The sequence below is a fragment of the Haliotis rufescens genome, unplaced genomic scaffold (genome assembly GCF_023055435.1).
Source record: "Haliotis rufescens isolate VD_foot unplaced genomic scaffold, xgHalRufe1.0.p SCAF_11, whole genome shotgun sequence".
Taxonomy (NCBI): Eukaryota; Metazoa; Mollusca; class Gastropoda; order Lepetellida; family Haliotidae; genus Haliotis; species Haliotis rufescens.
In genome coordinates this window covers 5,762,864-5,783,950 of record NW_025963791.1, presented here as the reverse complement: position 1 = coordinate 5,783,950, position 21,087 = coordinate 5,762,864, and the positions used below count along the sequence as shown (strand labels likewise).

General features: G+C 38.8%; 1 protein-coding gene across 1 annotated transcript; it reads left to right on the top strand.

Moving 5' to 3' along the window:
• The first annotated feature begins 115 nt into the window (after positions 1-115).
• LOC124134297 (mitochondrial uncoupling protein 4-like) lies at positions 116-20,486 on the top strand. The gene is made up of 10 exons (XM_046499035.2): positions 116-259; positions 8,107-8,226; positions 8,659-8,721; positions 9,373-9,457; positions 10,481-10,603; positions 12,183-12,295; positions 13,359-13,443; positions 13,954-14,043; positions 16,378-16,480; positions 18,089-20,486. The coding sequence occupies exons 1-10, from the start codon at positions 163-165 to the stop codon at positions 18,158-18,160; spliced, it is 951 nt and encodes a 316-aa protein (XP_046354991.1). The 5' UTR covers positions 116-162; the 3' UTR covers positions 18,161-20,486.
• The last annotated feature ends 601 nt before the right edge of the window (positions 20,487-21,087 follow it).

Here is a 21,087-nt window from a genome sequence, read left to right as displayed (position 1 = left end):
GGTTCTCTTGCGGTTGCGTATTATAACAGAAGAACTAGTTTAGAAGCAGACGGGCACCTGTTTCTAAAAATAGCAAAGTTGCCGGGTTGGTAAATTTCCCATAATGCACCAGACACGTGTTTTGGTTGACAATATCTGAAGTGTAAACATCCATTAAAAATCATGAAGAGCTCCAAGACAGTCGGAAACAGTCGACCCCGAGAGACATTTGTCTTCAAGTACAGCCTCTCTGCTGTTGCTGCAGTTGTCGCAGAGTCGGGTAAGACTGTAGGAGGTGACCAATGTCACGTATAAAAGTACAAATTTCTGAACTAGTTTGCTTCAGAAAGACTCTGCACGGTTCGTGCAACATTTGGACATTAGGGATTGTACAGAATATATATATACAAAAATGAGGTAAATGTTCACTCGGTGTACATGTAATATATAATAAAATAATAAAGTCCACGTTAGTCCATCATCTTCTTTATATCAGTTTCATACATAGTACTTTCGCTGTCTCATGACAGCTCTTCAGTGTCATTGTCAGTTACACTGAAGAGCTGTCATGAGACAGCGAAAGTACTATGTATGAAACTGATATAAAGAAGATGATGGACTAACGTGGACTTTATTATTTTATTATATATATATATATATATTGTCTCACAGTATTTACCGTAGTTTTCGTTTGCATTCTCATGTCAGGTAGATTTATTGAGTTTTTTTTGTATTCATTTTATTAGCATTTAAATTGAATTTTGTTCAAGGATTATAGGCTAAAAATGTGAGTGAGTTAATTGGGTTTGACAACGCTTTTAACAGTATACCAGTAATGTTGGAGGAAAGCCCGAAGTGATGCAGGTCTCAGACTTTACGACTTTTGTGAAACCCATGAGCACAGTTATGGTGCTGACAAACTTAGAAACATAATATAAATGGGGCAAACTGGGATTCGAACCCACTACTATAAATAAGACATGTATATGACCAGTGTTCGAAATAAGCGCTTGCCCTTAGGCCCGTGGCAGGTAGATCTTGTGTCTGGCGCATAGTTTTAAATTTGTATGGTTCCTTATGGCCTGCAGTAAATTTCTGTGTCGATATATTATCACAATTAGCTGCAGTTTTTTAAAAGAGGGACTGAAGAGTTTAGGTCGTGGATTAGACCAAGCATTGCCAGGGAACCACAATTTATGGGATAAGAACATTAATCCTCCAGAAACCTATATGCTTGTCTTAAGGTGCGACTAAATGAATCGGGTGATCAGGCTTGGTAACCTGGTTGATTTCATGTCATCTTGGCCCCTGTGCATGGAACAATGCTCATGATGTCTATCACTGGATTGTTTGGTTCAGACTGGATTATTTGCCGACCTTCGTCATGAAGCAGCATTATTGCTGCATGAGGCATTAACCTTCACACACATGATAGTGATACGTCTTGTTCCCTGTCATGAGTGTTGAAAACACATCAGAGGGTATGCAATTATTTGTTTGTCATTGTCAAATCAATAGAAATATGAATCTTGTGATGCAATTTCGCATTCAGAATTTTTTTGTTTTAATAATTTTGTCATTTTCCTTTAAATATCTGCTGATCTGTGTGCTGAGTATTTAACTTTTTCTATAAATATAGGTATTTTTCAAATATATTATATTTAATCTGAGCTCCAGATAAGCTTTTGGTGTTACCCATGCATTTTAAAATCACTGGGTATCAGTAATTCTATCTGGGTATTCAAATTTCTGTTACCCACTAGTTTTACACATGTGGGTATTTAAGTTAAATATTTAAAAACACTATTCATCTAGTCCCTGCGAACTGGTGTTGTGTGGGTTCGAGAGCTTTATAGGACTCCAAAATACCACGATACTTCCACAAGAAAGTGTGATGGCAAATGATCATAATGTAACTGTCATTGTTGAGTTTGGCAAGGTTGACTGAATGCCTGTTTATAATTTCAAAATAAGTTGCTGATTTGCCAATCGAATACGCAGGGTTACTTCACAATATTTTGATGATACACACAAGTTTTATTTTTGTAGCGTATCTGTAATGTTCTTGCGTATTTGATTACATGGTCTTAGCGATAGATAGACTTAAACGATGTCTTGATACACTCCTGATTCCTAACAGCTAGAGTAGTGCGGTGAACAAAGCCATACTAGCTGACATCCTTTAAGGGCAAGTAACATGAAAAAAATTGATTGTGATTCGGTTGCGAATATCAGTTGTCACAGAGTTAAGTCAATTGCCAAGAGAGAAAAATATGTCCAAGTAAAAGTGTTGAAATCACATGCTCTGTAATCAGATTTCCCAAACAAAACTATTCATGGACGTGGCCTAAAGTTACTGGCGCAAGGGCACAATGATGCGTGACAAATGTTTTTATTGGCTGACTTGTAATGCTTGGCAGCTGTACTGACACAAAGGGAAACGGACAATTTGAGAGTGTTGCTGTTTCTGTTAATCCTACAAAAATAACATTGCATACATTGCTGAGTGTGTGAAACGACCTTTGATCTTGACATTGTGTAAAAATTAAAATGACAATTTATGTCTGTTAGAAGCTTATACGACTAACATTCTGTTTGGGTACCATTAACAGTGACTCCCTGCTTGTGAGGCCGCTGGTTTCAGTACTTCTTCTTCTTCTTCTTCTTCTTGGGTGGCATCAAACTACCTGGATCATGTGGATTGTGGTCGTTGTATTATCTTGCTCAACCTGCAGTATCTCAATGAATTTTAACATATTTGGATGCACCCCTCGAGATGATTTGTGGCGGGATCCCACTGCTCAGAGACATATAATTGTGGTTCATGACAAAGTCATCTTTTGTGTTTGGTTGAATGGAAGTTTGGCTCTGGTCTTACTTGTTTCCGTCAAAAACCAAGTGCTGATCCGTCTCAGAATTCAGAATAAACTGTAAATCAACCTGCACATTTTCCATGGTGGAATACTTTTTCTTGTCTGTAATCCCTTTTGTAGCCCAAATTGGACTAAATGATTAATATGTTCACTCACTTGTTGATTGAACTTTTGAACGTTTTCACTCAGTACCGTGTAATGCAAGCTGAGGTGCCAATCTCATTAAAATCAGATCTTAGTTCTCGCTATCGCTAAACAAAGATCTGTGAACATCCCTTTACGGTTCACGTCAGAACGACCTTTCATCAGACCAATCAAAGCGTCGCTGTCGGAATATGTTTTCTAATCATGCAACTCAAAAACATTAACATGGTGTATTCGAAAGACAGTTACAGTCCGTATGACTGATTCCGTCAAAATTATCGTCTATGTCTTGCTTCCGTGGGATAAACATTTGAACAGAGTAGGCGTAGTTGCACAATATTTGGGAAGCACTGCCATACGATCTCAGCCATATATTAGACATTCCGGAATGTTCGTTTGTTCAGTTTTCAAAATTTTAATTGAGAACTGTGTCCAACATATTTTTCAAACGTAGTCTGAAATGGAAGTCGCCAGGTTGAAACAAGTGCCGTAAAACTCAAGAAAGCTGCTTTCTAATTAGCTGATGTCAACTTCTTGTTAGTCATTTCAGTGGTCGGTCAAAGTTCGCGAAAGGTCGTTCTGACATGACCCGTAATGGGATGTCCTCAGATCTTTGTACAGCAGCAGCAAGAACTTAGAACTGATTTTAATGAGATTGGCAGTGGTGCATGCAGTTCAGCCAGTGGATCCAGCATGCTGCTTGTTAACTAATTAACATGTCTACTTAATCCATGTTTGACTTGAATTATGGTCTAAAGGTGGGTGACCTGAGGGCAGCTTGTCAAGGGGCGATCTAGTTAACTTGTCTCCCTTTCACTAGGTGCGCTGACCAAGCCAGTCCAATCTGAGAGAGAGAGAATAATGTTTATTATAGTGTCACATGTTATATACACTTCATACTAAAACACGTACACAAACAATAAAATATAACATCTGACAAGGTATGGGCTACGAGACACTAGACATGAAATCATATGCATAATGTCATGATCCGGATAAGATAGATTAAGACATACACCAACACAATGTTTAAAGTTAAGATTAAGTTATGGATTCATTGAATATACACACATGCAGGCGCCCGCACACACACACACCAAATTACTTATGCAGTCATGCACGCACGCAATCATATACAAACAATTAGACACACAGAGGCACACTTACGCACGAACACACACACACACACCATACCCCCACATCCCCCCCCTTACACACACAGTGCCTTTGGAACATTTGATCAGTTAGTTTACAAATGTTTACTTAATAACCCTGTTCACATCTGAGTAATGTAATAAATTTCTCTGTTGAAGATAAGTTTAAGAAATCTGGCATACATTCACACATTGCGTTTGTAGCGGCCATAAAATTTCCGAGTCCTATTATGGGATTCGAACCAGGGACCTTCTGATCCGAGGTTGGACGCCTTGTCCACATGACCAAAGAGGTTAACCCCGTCCAAGCTGACAAGGTAAGGAAGTCATCTGAGGGATGACTCCACGTCCTGCTACATACTCCCTCGTCAACAGAAGGCACGTCCAGGGCTGCATAATAGGGTACTGAGGCTTATTTTGTTCAAATTTGATATGAACGTGCTCAGCCCCATGCTGGGCACCAATGTAGCGGCCATAAAATGTCCGAGTCCCGTGATGGGATTCGAACCACGGACCTTCTGATCCGAGGTCGGACGCCTTGTCCACATGACCAAAGAGGTTAACCCCGTCAGCAAGCTGATTACGTTTATCCTCTGTGGGCGCCAATAATAAAATATCATCAGCATATAACCATGATAACATAATACCACAATTTATGCTTTTTATTTTGGCCACCAGGTCGTTGATGTAAATAGAGAACAATAATGGAGAGACAAGGCATCCTTGCTTTAGTCCCTGTGGGGCCTTAAACCAGGGTGAAAGCAAACCATTTACTCTCACAGCGCACTTCACATTGCTGTATAAACTTTTAACAGCTTCAAACATTATTCCAATTATGCCATTTTTTAAATATTTCAAACCATAAACAATCTTTGTTTACGTTATCGAACGCCTTTTTCATGTCAATAAAACAGCAAAAAGTTGACAATTTTTATTGTTTTTGAGTTTTGATTATTGTACAAATGCTGTAGAGGTGATCCAAACAGCTCCTTTTTTCTGAAGCCGTTTTCCTCCTCAGCTAAAATATTATTTCTTTCGCAACACTCATCCAATCTCGCATTTAAAATGTCACAATAAATATTACAGGGTACAGAAATAAGAGAGATAACCCTGTCTGACAGAGGATTGTGAACATCGGTGTCAGATTTAGCAATAGGAATAATGATGTTGCCATGCATCCATGCTCTGTTGCCATGATATATATACATGTGCATGTATTGTCCTGAAATATATGTTTCCTGATGCAGCGTTAGATCAGGGATGACCATGTCTGTTCTGAGTTATAATAATAATCCACTTAATGGCCTTCAGAAGCTTTGGGATCAGCTGATTGTTCCTTCCTGGTGGGTTTGTTGACATACAGCGTCAGAGCTCCAGATAAGCTTTTGGTGTTGTGGGTATTTTACCCATGCATTTTAAAATCACTGGGTTTCAGTGATTCTATCTGGGTATTCAAATTTCTGCTACCCACTAGTTTTTACACATGTGGATATTTAACTCAAATATTTTAAAACACTATTCATCTGGTCCCTGCAAACTTGTGTTGTGTGGGTTCGAGAGCTTTATAGGACTCCAAAATACCACAATACTTCCACAAGAAAGTGTGATGGCAAATGATCATGATGTAACCGTAATTGTAGAGTTTGGCAAGGTTGATGGAATGCCCGTTTATAATTTCAAAATAAGTTGCTGATTTGCCAATCGAATACGCAGGGTTACTTCACAATATTTTGATGATACACACAAGTTTTATTTTTGTAGCGTATCTGTAATGTTTGTTGCGTATTTGATACGCGTGGATATTATTTTACTGCATATTTCTGCATTTCTGATGCGTATTTTACGCAGATACGCAGCTTATCTGGAGCTCTGCAGCTTTGTTAATTATGTGCATGCAGCTGAGTATAGTAGCAAGGTGATGGTAAGTGACAGGTGAAGGTCTGAAACAATTGTATTTAATAAATTGAAAAAAGGAACACATGAATGATTAGCATGATAATAATTATCAATATGTATTACAACGATGGTAGTAACCATGGTAACAGTGTTAAACCTCAAATGATGATGTTCAGTGACTGCGTCTAATTTGTTTTAAAAATTAGTAGATTATTAAAAAAGATAATGCTCTTTTAATTGCAATTTTGAATTACCATTCTACCAAATTGATAATGTTATTCATGTTTTACTTGCCTGACTGAACATCATGTCAGCTTGCCAGACTGTTTGTTCACATACAAATATGAATGAAAAATATGAAAATAATAAAAGCATAACAACACCATGGTGGATGTTGCTAAATGGCACTGCATCCTGCTTATTGTGACTGTCATGAATATCGCTTATGCATACATTACATGTTACTGATTTGGGGCAGCACATGATGAACAGATACAGATTAAGTCACCTGAAATTGAATTTTAAGTAGAATTTCTTACAAAGATCTCCCCATTGGACCCTAGTGATTAACTATATATTGAATACTCAAAGAAAACTATCAACTATGTGAATGATAACATGCAAGTAAGCACTCAAATGACTCATACAATCATCTGAAGCCCTGGCCAAGCAATGTCCAAAGTGGGGGCACGGGTGTCCCAGTCGTCTAAGGCGCCACGATTCGCTGTGCAGAGTTGCGTCCCTTGGGCACGCCAGAAACCTATGATTGTGGGTTCAAATTTTGCCCCGATTCTGTTTCTAGGTTTGTCAGCACCATACTCAGGCTCGTGGGTTTCACCGAAGTGGTAAACGTCTGAGACCTGCATCACTTCAGGCTTTCCTTCCACATTAAGCTGACACGCCGCGATATAACTGGAATACTGTTAAAACTCACTCACTCACTGTCCAAAGTACTGTAACACACTCCTTTAGCCATAGTTCATTGGAGTTTCCTTGTGCACTTAAAACAATGTTTAAAACAATAATGGTGAGCTGAAATTCACATTAAAGAAATGTTTACTAGGAACACACTGAGACCCATTAATAGCTTGAGTTATACATTATGTGATTTTATGGACATGTGAAACATAACTGTTTATTTTTCATCACTGAAGTAATCTATAGTATAGTATATGTTACAAACAGCATGCTATGCATTAACAGGATAATGTCTTATCTGAAACACTAGGAATGGTCTAACTGCAGGACTACTAATATACCGCGTTCATATGCACCTCTATACATGTGTGTATATTTGCATATGTGTGTAAATATACACACGTGAGTACACTTGTTACGTGAACGTGTTTACTCATGTGTATATTTACACTTGAGCAGATTTGCATCATGTCTGGAGCTGGTGCAAATGGAAATGCAAATGTGCTCTGTATGTACAAGTTGTCATGCCAACGTCAGAGGGTGATCTAATAAATGTATGTGTTGATTAGCCAACACCAAACAAATTGGCAACAGTTCTGTATTCTGACGCTATTCAGTATAGAGCCATACCAACTATCATACAGGCATCCAGAGCTGGGCAGATAGTGTTTTCCTTGGATTTCAAGGAGTCAAAATTTTGCACACATTGCTTCATGTGAAGATTTCTGTAAAGTAACTCTCTTTCCAATCGACTTTGATTGGAAAACAAGCTTTTCATGTTGAACGTCGTGAACAGACTGATGAATATGTGTTCCTCACACCATTTACATACCTTATTTACACACCTATTGTCATGTAAACGCATAGTAAATTTACATATACACACATATGTTCAGTTACACATGTGCAAAATTATTTACGTGAGTAAATGTTGTGCATGTGAACGGAGTATAAGTGGAGAGTAAAAAGGTCGAACATTCAAGGTTCTCACCCAAATGCAGCAATCATGATTTTTATCCAATCAGGCCTTTACTTCCTTAGCAACAGCATCATAACAACGAGGGCCAACAAAGGGTCCAAAAGAGAAAGTATTCCAACATCATCGGAATTAGACTCAATTCACTCACCCTGCATGTTTTCAGTGACCTACCCACTCGACCTGACCAAGACCCGACTCCAGATCCAGGGGGAGATGGCTTTCCAAACTGACCAAGGTCGACCTCCGGCCCATCGGGGCATGTTGGCAACAGCTGCTGGTATTGGTAAGCAATTAGGATGCCTTCATCAATGATGATTTTGGGGGCAGACACATACTGTATGAATCTTCAGCTCAAGGAAAGGCCATGTGCCCTAGGTCCATTGTAACTTGCAGCTTTAAACTTACAAGAGCCTTTATATACAACTGTCACTTTTGCAATTTGACATTAAACATTTTTGAGAACACTTGATGTCACCACTGATTTTCAGTGATTCAAACATAAATTTTGCTGCTATTTTGCGCTTTACGCCCATTGGAATATCTGTTTTGGCAGATAAATGAGACTTGTCTGGCGTTGGTGTTTTATGTTTTCTGAATTCAGTCTTGAGAATTATTTTTTTGTCACATATCTGCATCTGAGGCTTCAGTTTGCACATTCATCATGCTCATTGCACTTGCACCAGACATTTGAAGTTGGTTTTGTTTTGTTTGCCAGTGAAAGAAGAAGGTGTCCGTAAACTGTGGCAAGGTGTTACCCCTGCTCTCTACAGACATATAGGTATGTGTCTATCAGGTTGGATTTGCTGGTGTTGTTGTGGTTATTAAAGACGATTTCAAATGTTACAATTTTATAGCAACAGATACTCAATGGCACATGTAATGTTTCTTGACATTGTGAATACAGAAAGTTATCGGTCTCATTTGGTTCGGTAAAAAAACTTTGTCAAAGTGCACTGAAACACCTGTGAGATAGACGTATTATGACAGCCTAATGCTAATGGTTGATGTCATATTTGCATGGCATCTGAACCACCTGGCCAGCTGAATGCAACATCAGTCAGTCAGTCAGTCACTAAATCAGGTTGTCCTGGTAAATATTCATCCAATTCAATGTGTAATGAATTTAATATTCTTATCACCATGCCGAGTTCGAATCCCGACATGGGTACAATGTGTGAAGCCCATTTCTGGTGTCGCCCGCTGTGATATTGCTGGAATATTGCTAAAAGCGGAGTAAAACCAAACTCACTCACTCATGCTGATTGTCGTGTTTTTGAAACTTGGGATTGGAAAATAAGGTTGTGTCCCATGATTGATGATCATTTGGTCCAGTTTGTGTTGATTCTAATATGATTGTGAAAGGGCTGACTGTTGTACTTTGAGTTCCTAGTCTTGGGAGTAGAAGCATGTACCCTATGTTTGATTACAGTGTATACGGGATGCAGAATGACATTCTATGAAATCCTCCGAGACAAAGTTTTTGGTAAAAACCCTGATGGCACTTTGTCAGTGTGGTAAGTTTTCGGTAGAAACCCTTATGGCACTGTGGCATTGTAATTTTTGGTAGGAAGCCTGATGGCACAACAGGACAATAAATGTGTTAAGTTTTGGGTAGAATAGGTCTTCAGCAACCCATGCTTGTCGTAAAAGGCGATTATGCTTGTCGTAAAAGGCGACAAAAGGGATTGGGTGGTCAGGCTCGCTGACTTGGTTGATGCTCGCATCGATCCTAATTACGTGGATAGATGTGCATGATATTAATCACTGGATTGTCTGGATTATTTATAGACCGCCATCATATACCGGTAGCTAGAATATTGCTGAGTGCGGCGTTAAACAACAAACCAACCAACCAAATCCTTGCTTACTCAGACTGTATCATGTATACATAATTACTAATCTTTATATAAAAAGTATGTAAGTTGCCTTTGGAGATATTTATAAAGCAGTACCTTGGAATATGTGTAGATGAGAAATGTTTCATTTGTACTTTCAATAGTTTGTAGATGTTTCTAATTCAGTTTTCAACACTCTCCCTCATTCATTAACATGCACTTCCCTCTTTATGTCACTGTGAAATGCCTGTTGGGTTTGCAGATTCTCCCAAACCTCTTTACTGTTATATGTTTCAAAATCACATACAGATTAGTGGGATGTTTTTAAAAAAAATTGACCCAGAAAAAGCTTGAAAAGATTCAGACTGTTAAAAAAGAAAAGAATGTCTGCCAAAGAAATTACATGTTTTGCAAAGTTTTTTGTATTATGAATATTAAGGCTCATACTATTAATTTAAAAAAACCGCTTCTTTTGCAGCTGTAACTGAAAAAAATGTCTAGTCTATATACAAAATACCAGGTGCCCCCATCGTCCCACCCCCTCCAGAACATCAATGGTCAGTCCCTCAGGTGGAAGTTTGACCTTTGTTGTGTGAAACAATATTAACTCACTCAGTGACTCTCGTTGTCTGCGTAAACATTAGAGGCAGTATTTAGCTGTATTACATTAACTACCCATCAACTGTTAACCCTTGGCTTCAGGAAAGCATCGCTGGCTGGGGTGATCGCTGGTGCTGCAGGTCAGTTTGTGGCCAGTCCAACTGATCTAATCAAGGTACAGATGCAGATGGAGGGCAAACGCAAATTGGAAGGCAAGCCGCCGAGGTGAGTGGGCAAATAACCCAGGTACCAGGTAGACAGTGCAGGTAGGTGGGCAAACAATTCAGGTAGGTGGGCAAACAATCCAGGTAGGTGGGCAAACAGTCCAGGTGAGTGGGCAAACAGTCCAGGTGAGTGGGCAAACAATCCAGGTAAGTGGGCAAACAATCCAGGTAGGTAGGCAAACAATCAGGTATTCAGGCAAGCAATCCAGGTAGGTAGGCAAACAATCAGGTATTCAGGCAAGCAATCCAGGTAGGTAGGCAAACAATCAGGTATTCAGGCAAGCAATCCAGGTAGGTAGGCAAACAATCAGGTATTCAGGCAAGCAATCCAGGTAGGTAGGCAAACAATCAGGTATTCAGGCAAGCAATCCAGGTAGGTAGGCAAACAATCAGGTATTCAGGCAAGCAATCCAGTTAGGTAGGCAAACAATCCAGGTAGATGGTGACTGGTGATCTCAATGTGCTGGTAGCTGATAACATATGGATGGTATATGGAGTTGACTGATAATATCATATGGATGGTATATGGAGTTGACTGCTAATATCATATGGATGGTATATGGAGTTGGCTGATAATATCATATAGATGGTTTATGGAGTTGGCTGATAATATCATATGGATGGTATATGGAGTTGGCTCATAATATCATATGGATGGTATATGGAGTTGACTGATAATATCATATGGATGGTATATGGAGTTGGCTCATAATATCATGGATGGTATTTGGAGTTGGCTCATAATATCATGGATGGTATATGGAGTTGACTGCTAATATCATATGGATGGTATATGGAGTTGGCTGATAATATCATATAGATGGTTTATGGAGTTGGCTGATAATATCATATGGATGGTATATGGAGTTGGCTCATAATATCATATGGATGGTATATGGAGTTGACTGATAATATCATATGGATGGTATATGGAGTTGGCTCATAATATCATGGATGGTATTTGGAGTTGGCTCATAATATCATGGATGGTATATGGAGTTGGCTCATAATATCATATTGATGGTATATGGAGTTGACTGATAATATCATATGGATGGTATATGGAGTTGACTGATTACATCATATGGATGGTATATGGAGCTGACTGATAATATCATATGGATGGTATATGGAGCTGACTGATAATATCAATGTGTTGAATGTGTGAGGATGACTGACATGAATTTAGAATTAAACTTGTTTTTATCTTATGTTCGTTTGTTCAACTGGTTTCTGGTTAATTAACAGGTAGACTAGCTCTGTTTTGAAAACACAATATGTTTATCTCTGTGTGTGGAGGAAAAATATTTCCGTTCTATCTAATGAACACTTTCATGAAACTACAATCAGGAACTAATTGAGAGGCCACTTGACAGCCGGACTTGGAGGCTATCGCTGGTTTGTGTGGCGAAGGTCAAACATCGGATAATAATTCAAGATGGAATAGATTTTGGGAAGGGCAAAGGGAAGTTGAATAAGTATTGACAGAAAGTTACTGAAAAGATATTATGTTGCAGTATTTCGTCCTCCAGTTACACTTTAAAAACTTCCTTCTAACTTTGTCCTTTTACCTTTGGCAGAGTGAAAAATGCAGGTCAGGCATTTCGTCAGATCTTGAAGGAGAGCGGAGTTCGAGGACTGTGGCGGGGCTGGATACCCAATGTACAGAGGGCAGCACTTGTCAACATGGGAGGTCAGTTGCACGCTAGATATTGAACTTCACTATCATAAAACCACTTCATTGTCAACAGGGCTTTTACAACATATTTTCTCCATGTGTGATATGCATGTTGACAGTAAGAATGGATTATACCTTCAATCACTGTTTCTTGTGGCCCAGTCTCGATTATTTACAGGCTGCTGTGATACAGCTGGAATATTGTTGACTACTGCATTCGGCAACATGTATTCAATCATTAATCCCCTAGAAGTCAATACGACCGCCTCTGTGGTCTTGTTGATAAACCATCTGTCTGGATAGTGGAGGGACCAAAAGTCCTTTAAAAATGGTACTTGTTGTTTCCTTGGCTCTCGTCATTAAGGGCATAAAACAAGGACTGGATGGCTCTAAGTCGGAGTGCCTGAGTGTAGAATCCATGTTAATCTGTGGCATGGTATCTCATGACCTAGACCTAGTACATGCAGCCACACACAAGTGTGTGGACATCACTACATAAGTGGAATTACCTGGAATGAAATGTTAATACCCATTTCACCTCACATCAATACTTAAACTCATAATACAACGCTTGAATCATATCATAAGGTCAACTTGTGATGAATCATTACAATGCTATTTGTCAGTTGTAAGTAAATAGATATGAATTTCAGTTCACTACACTTGCAAACCTTATGAATGAAATATATTATTCTCAGTTTTATTTGAGAGATTATGACCATTTTGTAGAAAAGTGATTGAATAAACACCACCGTCCTATATATTATATATGTATATAAATAGAAGTATGGATCTTGCAATTCGAGTGTACAGTCCAATTTGAAATTTGAAACAAAACACCATGCTGATTTTGTTCTGTTCCATTTTTATCATCAAGGAGAATATATACTTGTAAGTGATCAGGCTTGGATCAGACAAACCAGTGATTGATATCACTCACATTGATTCATGCTTCTGGGATAAGATGACACCAAAATCAGCAGGGTCACAGTTTTAAGTCAAATACACCGTTCGTTTTAGTTGTTTGATATTTTCAGGTTACCATGTGTGATATGTATCAATGTGATTTTGATCTCAGATCTTGCAACATACGACACTGCCAAACACAAGATCCTTGCTCACACAAGCCTTGAGGACAACTATATGACGCATACGCTAGCAAGGTAGCTAGACTGTCAGTTAGCTAGCTACACTAAAGCTAAAAAGACAACAAAACTTATACCTGTGTAAATGTAACTTGGATAAATAGATACAAATTAATCCGCGTGTAACTATGCTGAAAAGTTTAAGTGTTTTAAAGAAAGATCATGAAGAAAAACATGAAAGAATACTTGAAATTTCAGTTTTATCCCTGTTTATATAACCATACACCTTCATGGATAAAATAAAGGAAAATAGAAAAGAATAAATGCATTCTTACCTTTCAAAAACAAAATGTTTGTATTATTCATGAAATTTATTTTAGAAAAGTTGCCATTTGTTTACTTAGTTGAGGGTCAATATGAGGAGTAATTATCCTATTGGGGCAGCTTGTAAATGTATTTTGGAATAAACTTTCTGTTACTATCCAAAGGCAATTGTGTTGTTACTCCATACTTGTGACAGTTATACTATTTGGGTCAATCAGAACTAGTTATGATTTAGTACATGGGATGTTGCTTCTTCGTACACAGTGCATGTTCGGGGGTTGTAGCAGCACTGGTGGGTACGCCAGCTGATGTTGTGAAGTCACGAGTTATGAACCAGCCCACAGAGAATGGCAGGTAAGTCTGTAGCTGGTCTGCTGAGGGACCAACCATATTCTGGGGTAGGGGGACAGAGCCATTTTGTCTCAGGTTGTCATGAAAACAATAAACTGTTTGTTGAGCATGCTGGATGTCCAGAATGAACAAAATGTTTGATGCCCCCTTTCTGAGAAAACAACAACATTGTGTGTCTTTCAATTTAAATTGGCCACAGCTGCAGTTCAATTGACTGTGCCAAACTCAAAACCTTCAAATCATGCATCATGCTTTCAAATGTTTAGTAGATGTTCATATTAGCTCCTTCTTTACAAGGAAATATGGTTTTAATTTTGAGCACATCAGATGAATACCGGTATCCACCCAGAGGTCATTACCAAAAATGTGTTGCAAAATGTTAAAAAAATAGAAAATACATTGAAAATTATTGTTTCTAAGATCTGGTTTACAAAGGGTCAGTTGACTGTCTCATTGTTTCAGAGGTACGAAGTGTCAGTTGACTGTTTTATTGTTTCAGAGGTACGAAGTGTCAGTTGACTGTTTTATTGTTTCAGAGGTACGAAGTGTCAGTTGACTGTCTCATTGTTTCAGAGGTACGAAGTGTCAGTTGACTGTTTTATTGTTTCAGAGGTACGAAGTGTCAGTTGACTGTTTCATTGTTTCAGAGGTAGGAAGTGTCAGTTGACTGTTTTATTGTTTCAGAGGTCTGGTGTACAAAGGGTCAGTTGACTGTCTCATTGTTTCAGAGGTCTGGTGTAAAAAGGATCAGTTGACTGTCTCATTGTTTCAGAGGTCTGGTGTACAAAGGGTCAGTTGACTGTATCATTGTTTCAGAGGTCTAGTGTACAAAGGGTCAGTTGACTGTCTCATTGTTTCAGAGGACTGAAGTGTTAGTTGACTGTTTCATTGTTTCAGAGGTCTGGTGTACAAAGGGTCAGTTGACTGTTTCATTGTTTCAGAGGTCTGGTGTACAAAATGTCAGTTGACTGTCTCACTGTTTCAGAGGTCTGGTGTACAAAGGGTCACTTGACTGTTTCATTATTTCAGAGGTCTGGTGTACAAAATGTCAGTTGACTGTCTCATTGTTTCAGAGGTCTGGTGTACAAAGGGTCATTTGACTGTTTTATTGTTTAAGAGGTCTGGTGTACGAAGGGTCTGTTGACTGTCTCATTGTTTCAGAGGTCTGGTGTACAAAGGGTCAGTTGACTGTTTCATTGTTTCAGAGGTCTGGTGTACAAAATGTCAGTTGACTGTCTCACTGTTTCAGAGGTCTGGTGTACAAAGGGTCACTTGACTGTTTCATTATTTCAGAGGTCTGGTGTACAAAATGTCAGTTGACTGTCTCATTGTTTCAGAGGTCTGGTGTACAAAGGGTCATTTGACTGTTTTATTGTTTAAGAGGTCTGGTGTACGAAGGGTCTGTTGACTGTCTCATTGTTTCAGAGGTCTGGTGTACAAAGGGTCAGTTGACTGTATCATTGTTTCAGAGGTCTGGTGTACAAAGGGTCAGTTGACTGTTTCATTGTTTCAGAGGTCTGGTGTACGAAGTGTCAGTTGACTGTCTCATTGTTTCAGAGGTCTGGGTACAAAGGGTCAGTTGACTGTTTTATTGTTTCAGAGGTCTGGTGTACAAAGGGTCAGTTGACTGTATCATTGTTTCGGAGGTCTGGTGTACAAAGGGTCAGTTGACTGTATCATTGTTTCAGAGGTCTGGTGTACAAAGGGTCAGTTGACTGTTTCATTGTTTCAGTGGTCTGGTGTACGAAGTGTCAGTTGACTGTCTCATTGTTTCAGAGGTCTGGGTACAAAGTGTCAGTTGACTGTTTTATTGTTTCAGAGGTCTGGTGTACAAAGGGTCAGTTGACTGTATCATTGTTTCGGAGGTCTGGTGTACAAAGGGTCAGTTGACTGTTTCATTGTTTCAGAGGTCTGGTGTACAAAATGTCAGTTGACTGTTTCATTGTTTCAGAGGTCTGGTGTACAAAATGTCAGTTGACTGTTTCATTGTTTCATTGTTTCAGAGGTCTGGTGTACAAAATGTAAGTTGACTGTTTCATTGTTTCGGAGGTCTGGTATCAGTTGACTTTTATTGTTTCAGAGGTCTGGTATACGAAGGGTCAGTTGACTGTTTCATTGTATCAGAGGTCTGGTGTACGAAAGGTCAGTTGACTGTTTTATTGTTTCGGAGGTCTGGTGTACAAAGTATCAGTTGACTGTGTTATTGTTTCAGAGGTACAAAGTGTCAGTTGACTGTTTTATTGTTTCAGAGGTCTGGTGTACGAAGTGTCAGTTGACTGTATCATTGTTTCAGAGGTCTGGTGTACGAAGGGTCAGTTGACTTTTTCATTGTTTCAGAGGTCTGGTGTACAAAGGGTCAGTTGACTGTGTAATAAAGACTGTATCTCAGGAAGGATTCTTTGCTTTATATAAAGGACTGCTGCCTATTTGGGCAAGAATGGTAAGTGTAGACATGTTGATATCCTTAAGATAACTGTATGTGAAATACTAGTAAATATATGTACATAGTAAAATGTAGAGTTTATGAATTGTTCATCCCTATACCCCAAAAAACTTACGTAAAAGTATAATCCTTAGTGCTTTAGGTCCTTTCATTCAGTTTCATGGGTTACCATTTCTTCGTTTTGGTGCTCGTTGGTACCATTGAATGATGGATTGGTCTTCTCCACCCCTTGTGGAGTTTCTCAAGAAAGGAGTGGCAGAGGCAGTGACCTTTTCAATCCAAGGATTCTGTTCTTGGCTCTTTCTGGTCTTGTAAACATAACTAGGCTGGAGGCAACTTTCCCACAGCTCAACATGTATGTTCTGGTGATTACATTCAAATTGGAATCCATGGATAGTTATGACCAACATCAGGAAGCCAAAAGATCACCTACAGAAGGCCACAGATATTGTCAAATGGTAAAGATCTCAAGGCCTACACTCTCAGTGCAGATATTGCCACATGGTGCTTCCTTTGTTTGAAGCTTACTCCCCATTTCTGCCAGACATCTTCTGCCCAGTCTGCTGATAGAGTAACTGAGAAGAGAGAAATGGCTCCATCTGACATCTACTGGTTTGTTGCTCATGATACAGAAGAAGCCTGGAACTTGGGTTTTAGCAAACCTACTGAGTGTCCCGTCGAACAATGTCCTGCCTCTACAATCCTGTGGGAGTGATGCTCAGGCACATCTGCAGTTGCTGGTGATGGTGTGCGGAGCTACCTGGGACTATGTATGTTGGTTGCGACTATTTGGGCACTATCTCTCAGCATGGATGGCTGCATTAGGGTGTACATTGTGCCATTTGGCCAGCACCCTATGTGCTGCTTCTTATCTATAGAATCCATCATCCCTTTGTTGTAATGGGTCATGTAAAAGAGACTGTCGCTACCATTACCAGCCTCAGTGCATCTGGACTTTGTCTCAGGAGGCCACATTCAGTCTAAGGAACAGCCATTTGATGTGCAGAGTTGCATCCATTGTTCTTGCCAGAATGTGCTGATTATGTGTTTGAAACCCAAATTCATGCTTGGTTTGTCAGCACCAAATCTGTGCTCGGTGGTTTCACCAAAGTGGAAAACGTCTTAGACCTTTGTCACTTTGGGCTTTCCTCCCACTTATACTGTCTTTTGTAGGAGCATTAACCCAACTCACTAATCCAACATTTGTGTTAAATAAACTATCACCAGATTGGCTGAACTAATATACTTCCTTTCAATTTTAACCATATTGGATCAAACTTGTGCAATAATTCGGTGTTTGGTATATATATATATAGATCATGTCAATAGAAATAGACAAAAGTATCCTTTGTGTATATGTTTTATGTATCACAGGTAAATGATATGCTTTAGTCTCAATGTGAGGAAGGACTGGGGGAAGCCTAGTTGTTAAAGTGTTGACTCGTCATGCCAAAGACCACAGTTCGAGTTCCCACGTCGGTGGAGAGTGTGAAGCCCATTTTTGGAGTACCCTGGCTTGATATTACTGGAATATTACTGAAGTGGCGTAAATAATGCTCACTCACTCAATAGGAGGTGATGCTACTAGAGATATTTTGATTACAGGCTCCCTGGTCCTTGGTGTTCTGGCTGAGTTATGAGCAGGTTCGCAAGATGACAGGAGTGAAGTCCTTCTGAGCTCCACTGAGCTCACTCACTCACTCACTCACTCACTCACTCACTCACTCACTCACTCACTCACTCACTCACTCACTCACTCACTCACTCACTCACTCACTCAAACCCACCCACCCATCCACTCACTCACAAGCTGAAACATATCCACCATGACCTGCTCTTGGAAGACAGCTGACAGAAGGCAGCATGTGATGCACATTCTGCACACTAGCATACACTGGCAGGATCCAGTTTACGCTAAAAAGGCTGGCATGATCCAGTTTACACTAAAATACACTGGTATGATCATGTGACATGAAAATACACTGGTATCAAGGCAAAACTAAAATGCACTGGTATGATCCATTATTCACTAAACTACACTGGCCTAAACAAGGATTTCATCTGAAGAATGGGAGTCATGATTACTCACTGCATATTGTTTGAGAGTCAGAAACACAATTGAGAGTCATGTATTGCTCACAAACAATAATTCTGTTGATTGAAACATGTTATGAAATAATGAAGCAATTGACTTTACATTAGTCTCTGACTGATATTAAATCATTAGCTTGAAGTATGACTCATTAAAAATGATTCGAATATTTTGAGTGAAAGTATGTAAAATATATCCTACCCTGTGGTCCAGTTCACACTAACATGACCTGTTTGTAAAGATCAATAATTTAATATTGATTTTGTCCTGTTTTGGAATGCAGTAATATAACAGAGTGTATTATGCTTCAAAATATATTGGAGTTACTTGAATTGTGACTTTGATGAGAAGGTTATGATTGAGTCATAATTAGTTATAGATTCTTTGAAAACACAAGGAATTTATGAAATAATGCATCTTGAGTGAAAATTATTTCACACTCAATATAGATGTCATTTTCAAATGAAATATGAATTTATTAACATGATTTTATGCTGTGGAGTAGGATTTCTCAGTCAGAATTATTGTTTATTCTGTGTGTTACTGCCTCAATTATCCATGTACAGTTTTATGAGGAGGTAGCTAAAATGAATTATCATCGATCATGACAAAGTGAGATGCATGTTTGAAAATCCATCGTTGTTATTTTTAGAAGAGCTAGTTTCTAGTTTCTGACCTGTCTGATATTTGTGATATCTACTATTTGGGATTTCTGAGTGGCATTTAATCGTTGGATATGTAGCTGATGACAAGATAGTATGGGGGATCATCTACTAACTAACAAATGTGTTCCAGTAGAGATCCATCTCTACCATTGTACAAAGGAAGTTGTTCAGTCATACTATCTCTTCATCAGTTGGAGACTGACTAGTTAATTTGTGGTATGGGGGAAGAGATGTTTTTTGTTAGAGTAAAAATATTTTTTAAATCACTGCATCAAGACATACAAAAGAGATTATATTTTATTTCAGGGCATCCAATAAACCTGAAGCCATATGATTTTTCTCAAGTACTTTCTTTCAAATTATTATATATTTTTTAGATCCTAGCCCCATCTAACCAAATATCAATTGGTCAGTCCCTCCTGCTCGTAAGAAGTTATTTCTTCGTGTTCATGTGAACAGAATATTTGTAGTTCCTTCCAATACGTAGCTACAAGAGCTCATGATGTGTTGTCCTATTGCTTGCTGTGCCAGAGTAACACGCCTACAGGCACTGTCTTGTAACCTGGAGAGTGCTGACAGGAAGTGTTCGAGCTACACGATAAGCCATGTGATATTGTTACAGGAAACTGCTGTGTCTGCAGTAATTAAAACCAGCTGATTATGTATGCAGCAATTGTCCATATGTGCAATGAAGTATGCCAAATATATATGTGTATCAATTGTCTGTAGTTATTGCATGGCTGCTGTTCATGTGTGTATTAATTGTCCAAAGGTATATAAATTTTCTGTGTTTCGGGGCGGTGGGGTAGCCTAGTGGTTAATGTTGCCAAAAGCGGCATAAAACCATACTCATTCCATGGGTGTTTCAGATGTTCATATGTGTAGCATTTGACTATTGTGCATAACAATTCTACACACATAGCAAATGTCCACATGCATAGCAATTCTCCACAGGTAAAGCAATTCTCCACATGTATAGCAATTGTCCACATGTAAAGCAATTGTCCACATGTATAGTAATTGTCAACATGTAAAGCAATTGTCCATATGTAAGCATAGCAATTGTCCACATGCATAGCAATTGTCCACAGGTAAAGCAAATGTCTGCATATAAAGCAATTGTCCACATGTATAGCAATTGTCTACATGTAAAGCAATTGTCCACATGTAAAGCAATTGTCCACATATAAAGCAATTGTCCACATGTATAGCAATTGTCAACACGTAAAGCAATTGTCCACATGTATAGCAATTGTCTGCATGTAAAGCAAATGTCTACATATAAAGCAATTGTCCACATGTAAAGCATTTGTCCACATGTAAAGCATTTGTCCACATGTAAAGCAAATGTCTGCATATAAAGCAATTGTCCACATGTATAGCAATTGTCCACATGTATAGCAATTGTCCACATGTAAAGCAATTGTCCACAGGTAAAGCAAATGTCTACATGTAAAGCAATTGTCCACACATATAGCAATTGTCTATATGTAAGCAATTGTCCACATGTAAAACAATTGTCCATATGTAAGCAGTTGTCCACATGTAAAACAATTGTCCACATGTAAAGCAAATGTCTACATGTAAAGCATTTGTCCACACATATAGCAATTGTCTATATGTAAGCAATTGTCCATATGTAGAGCACTTGTCAACATGTTAAACAATTGTCCACATGTGAAGCAATTGTCATCATGTAAGGCAATTGCCCATATGTAAGCAGTTGTCCACATATAAAACAATTGTCCATATGTAAGCAGTTGTCCACATGTAAAACAATTGTCCACATGTAAAGCAAATGTCTACATGTAAAGCAGTTGTCCACACATATAGCAATTGCCCATATG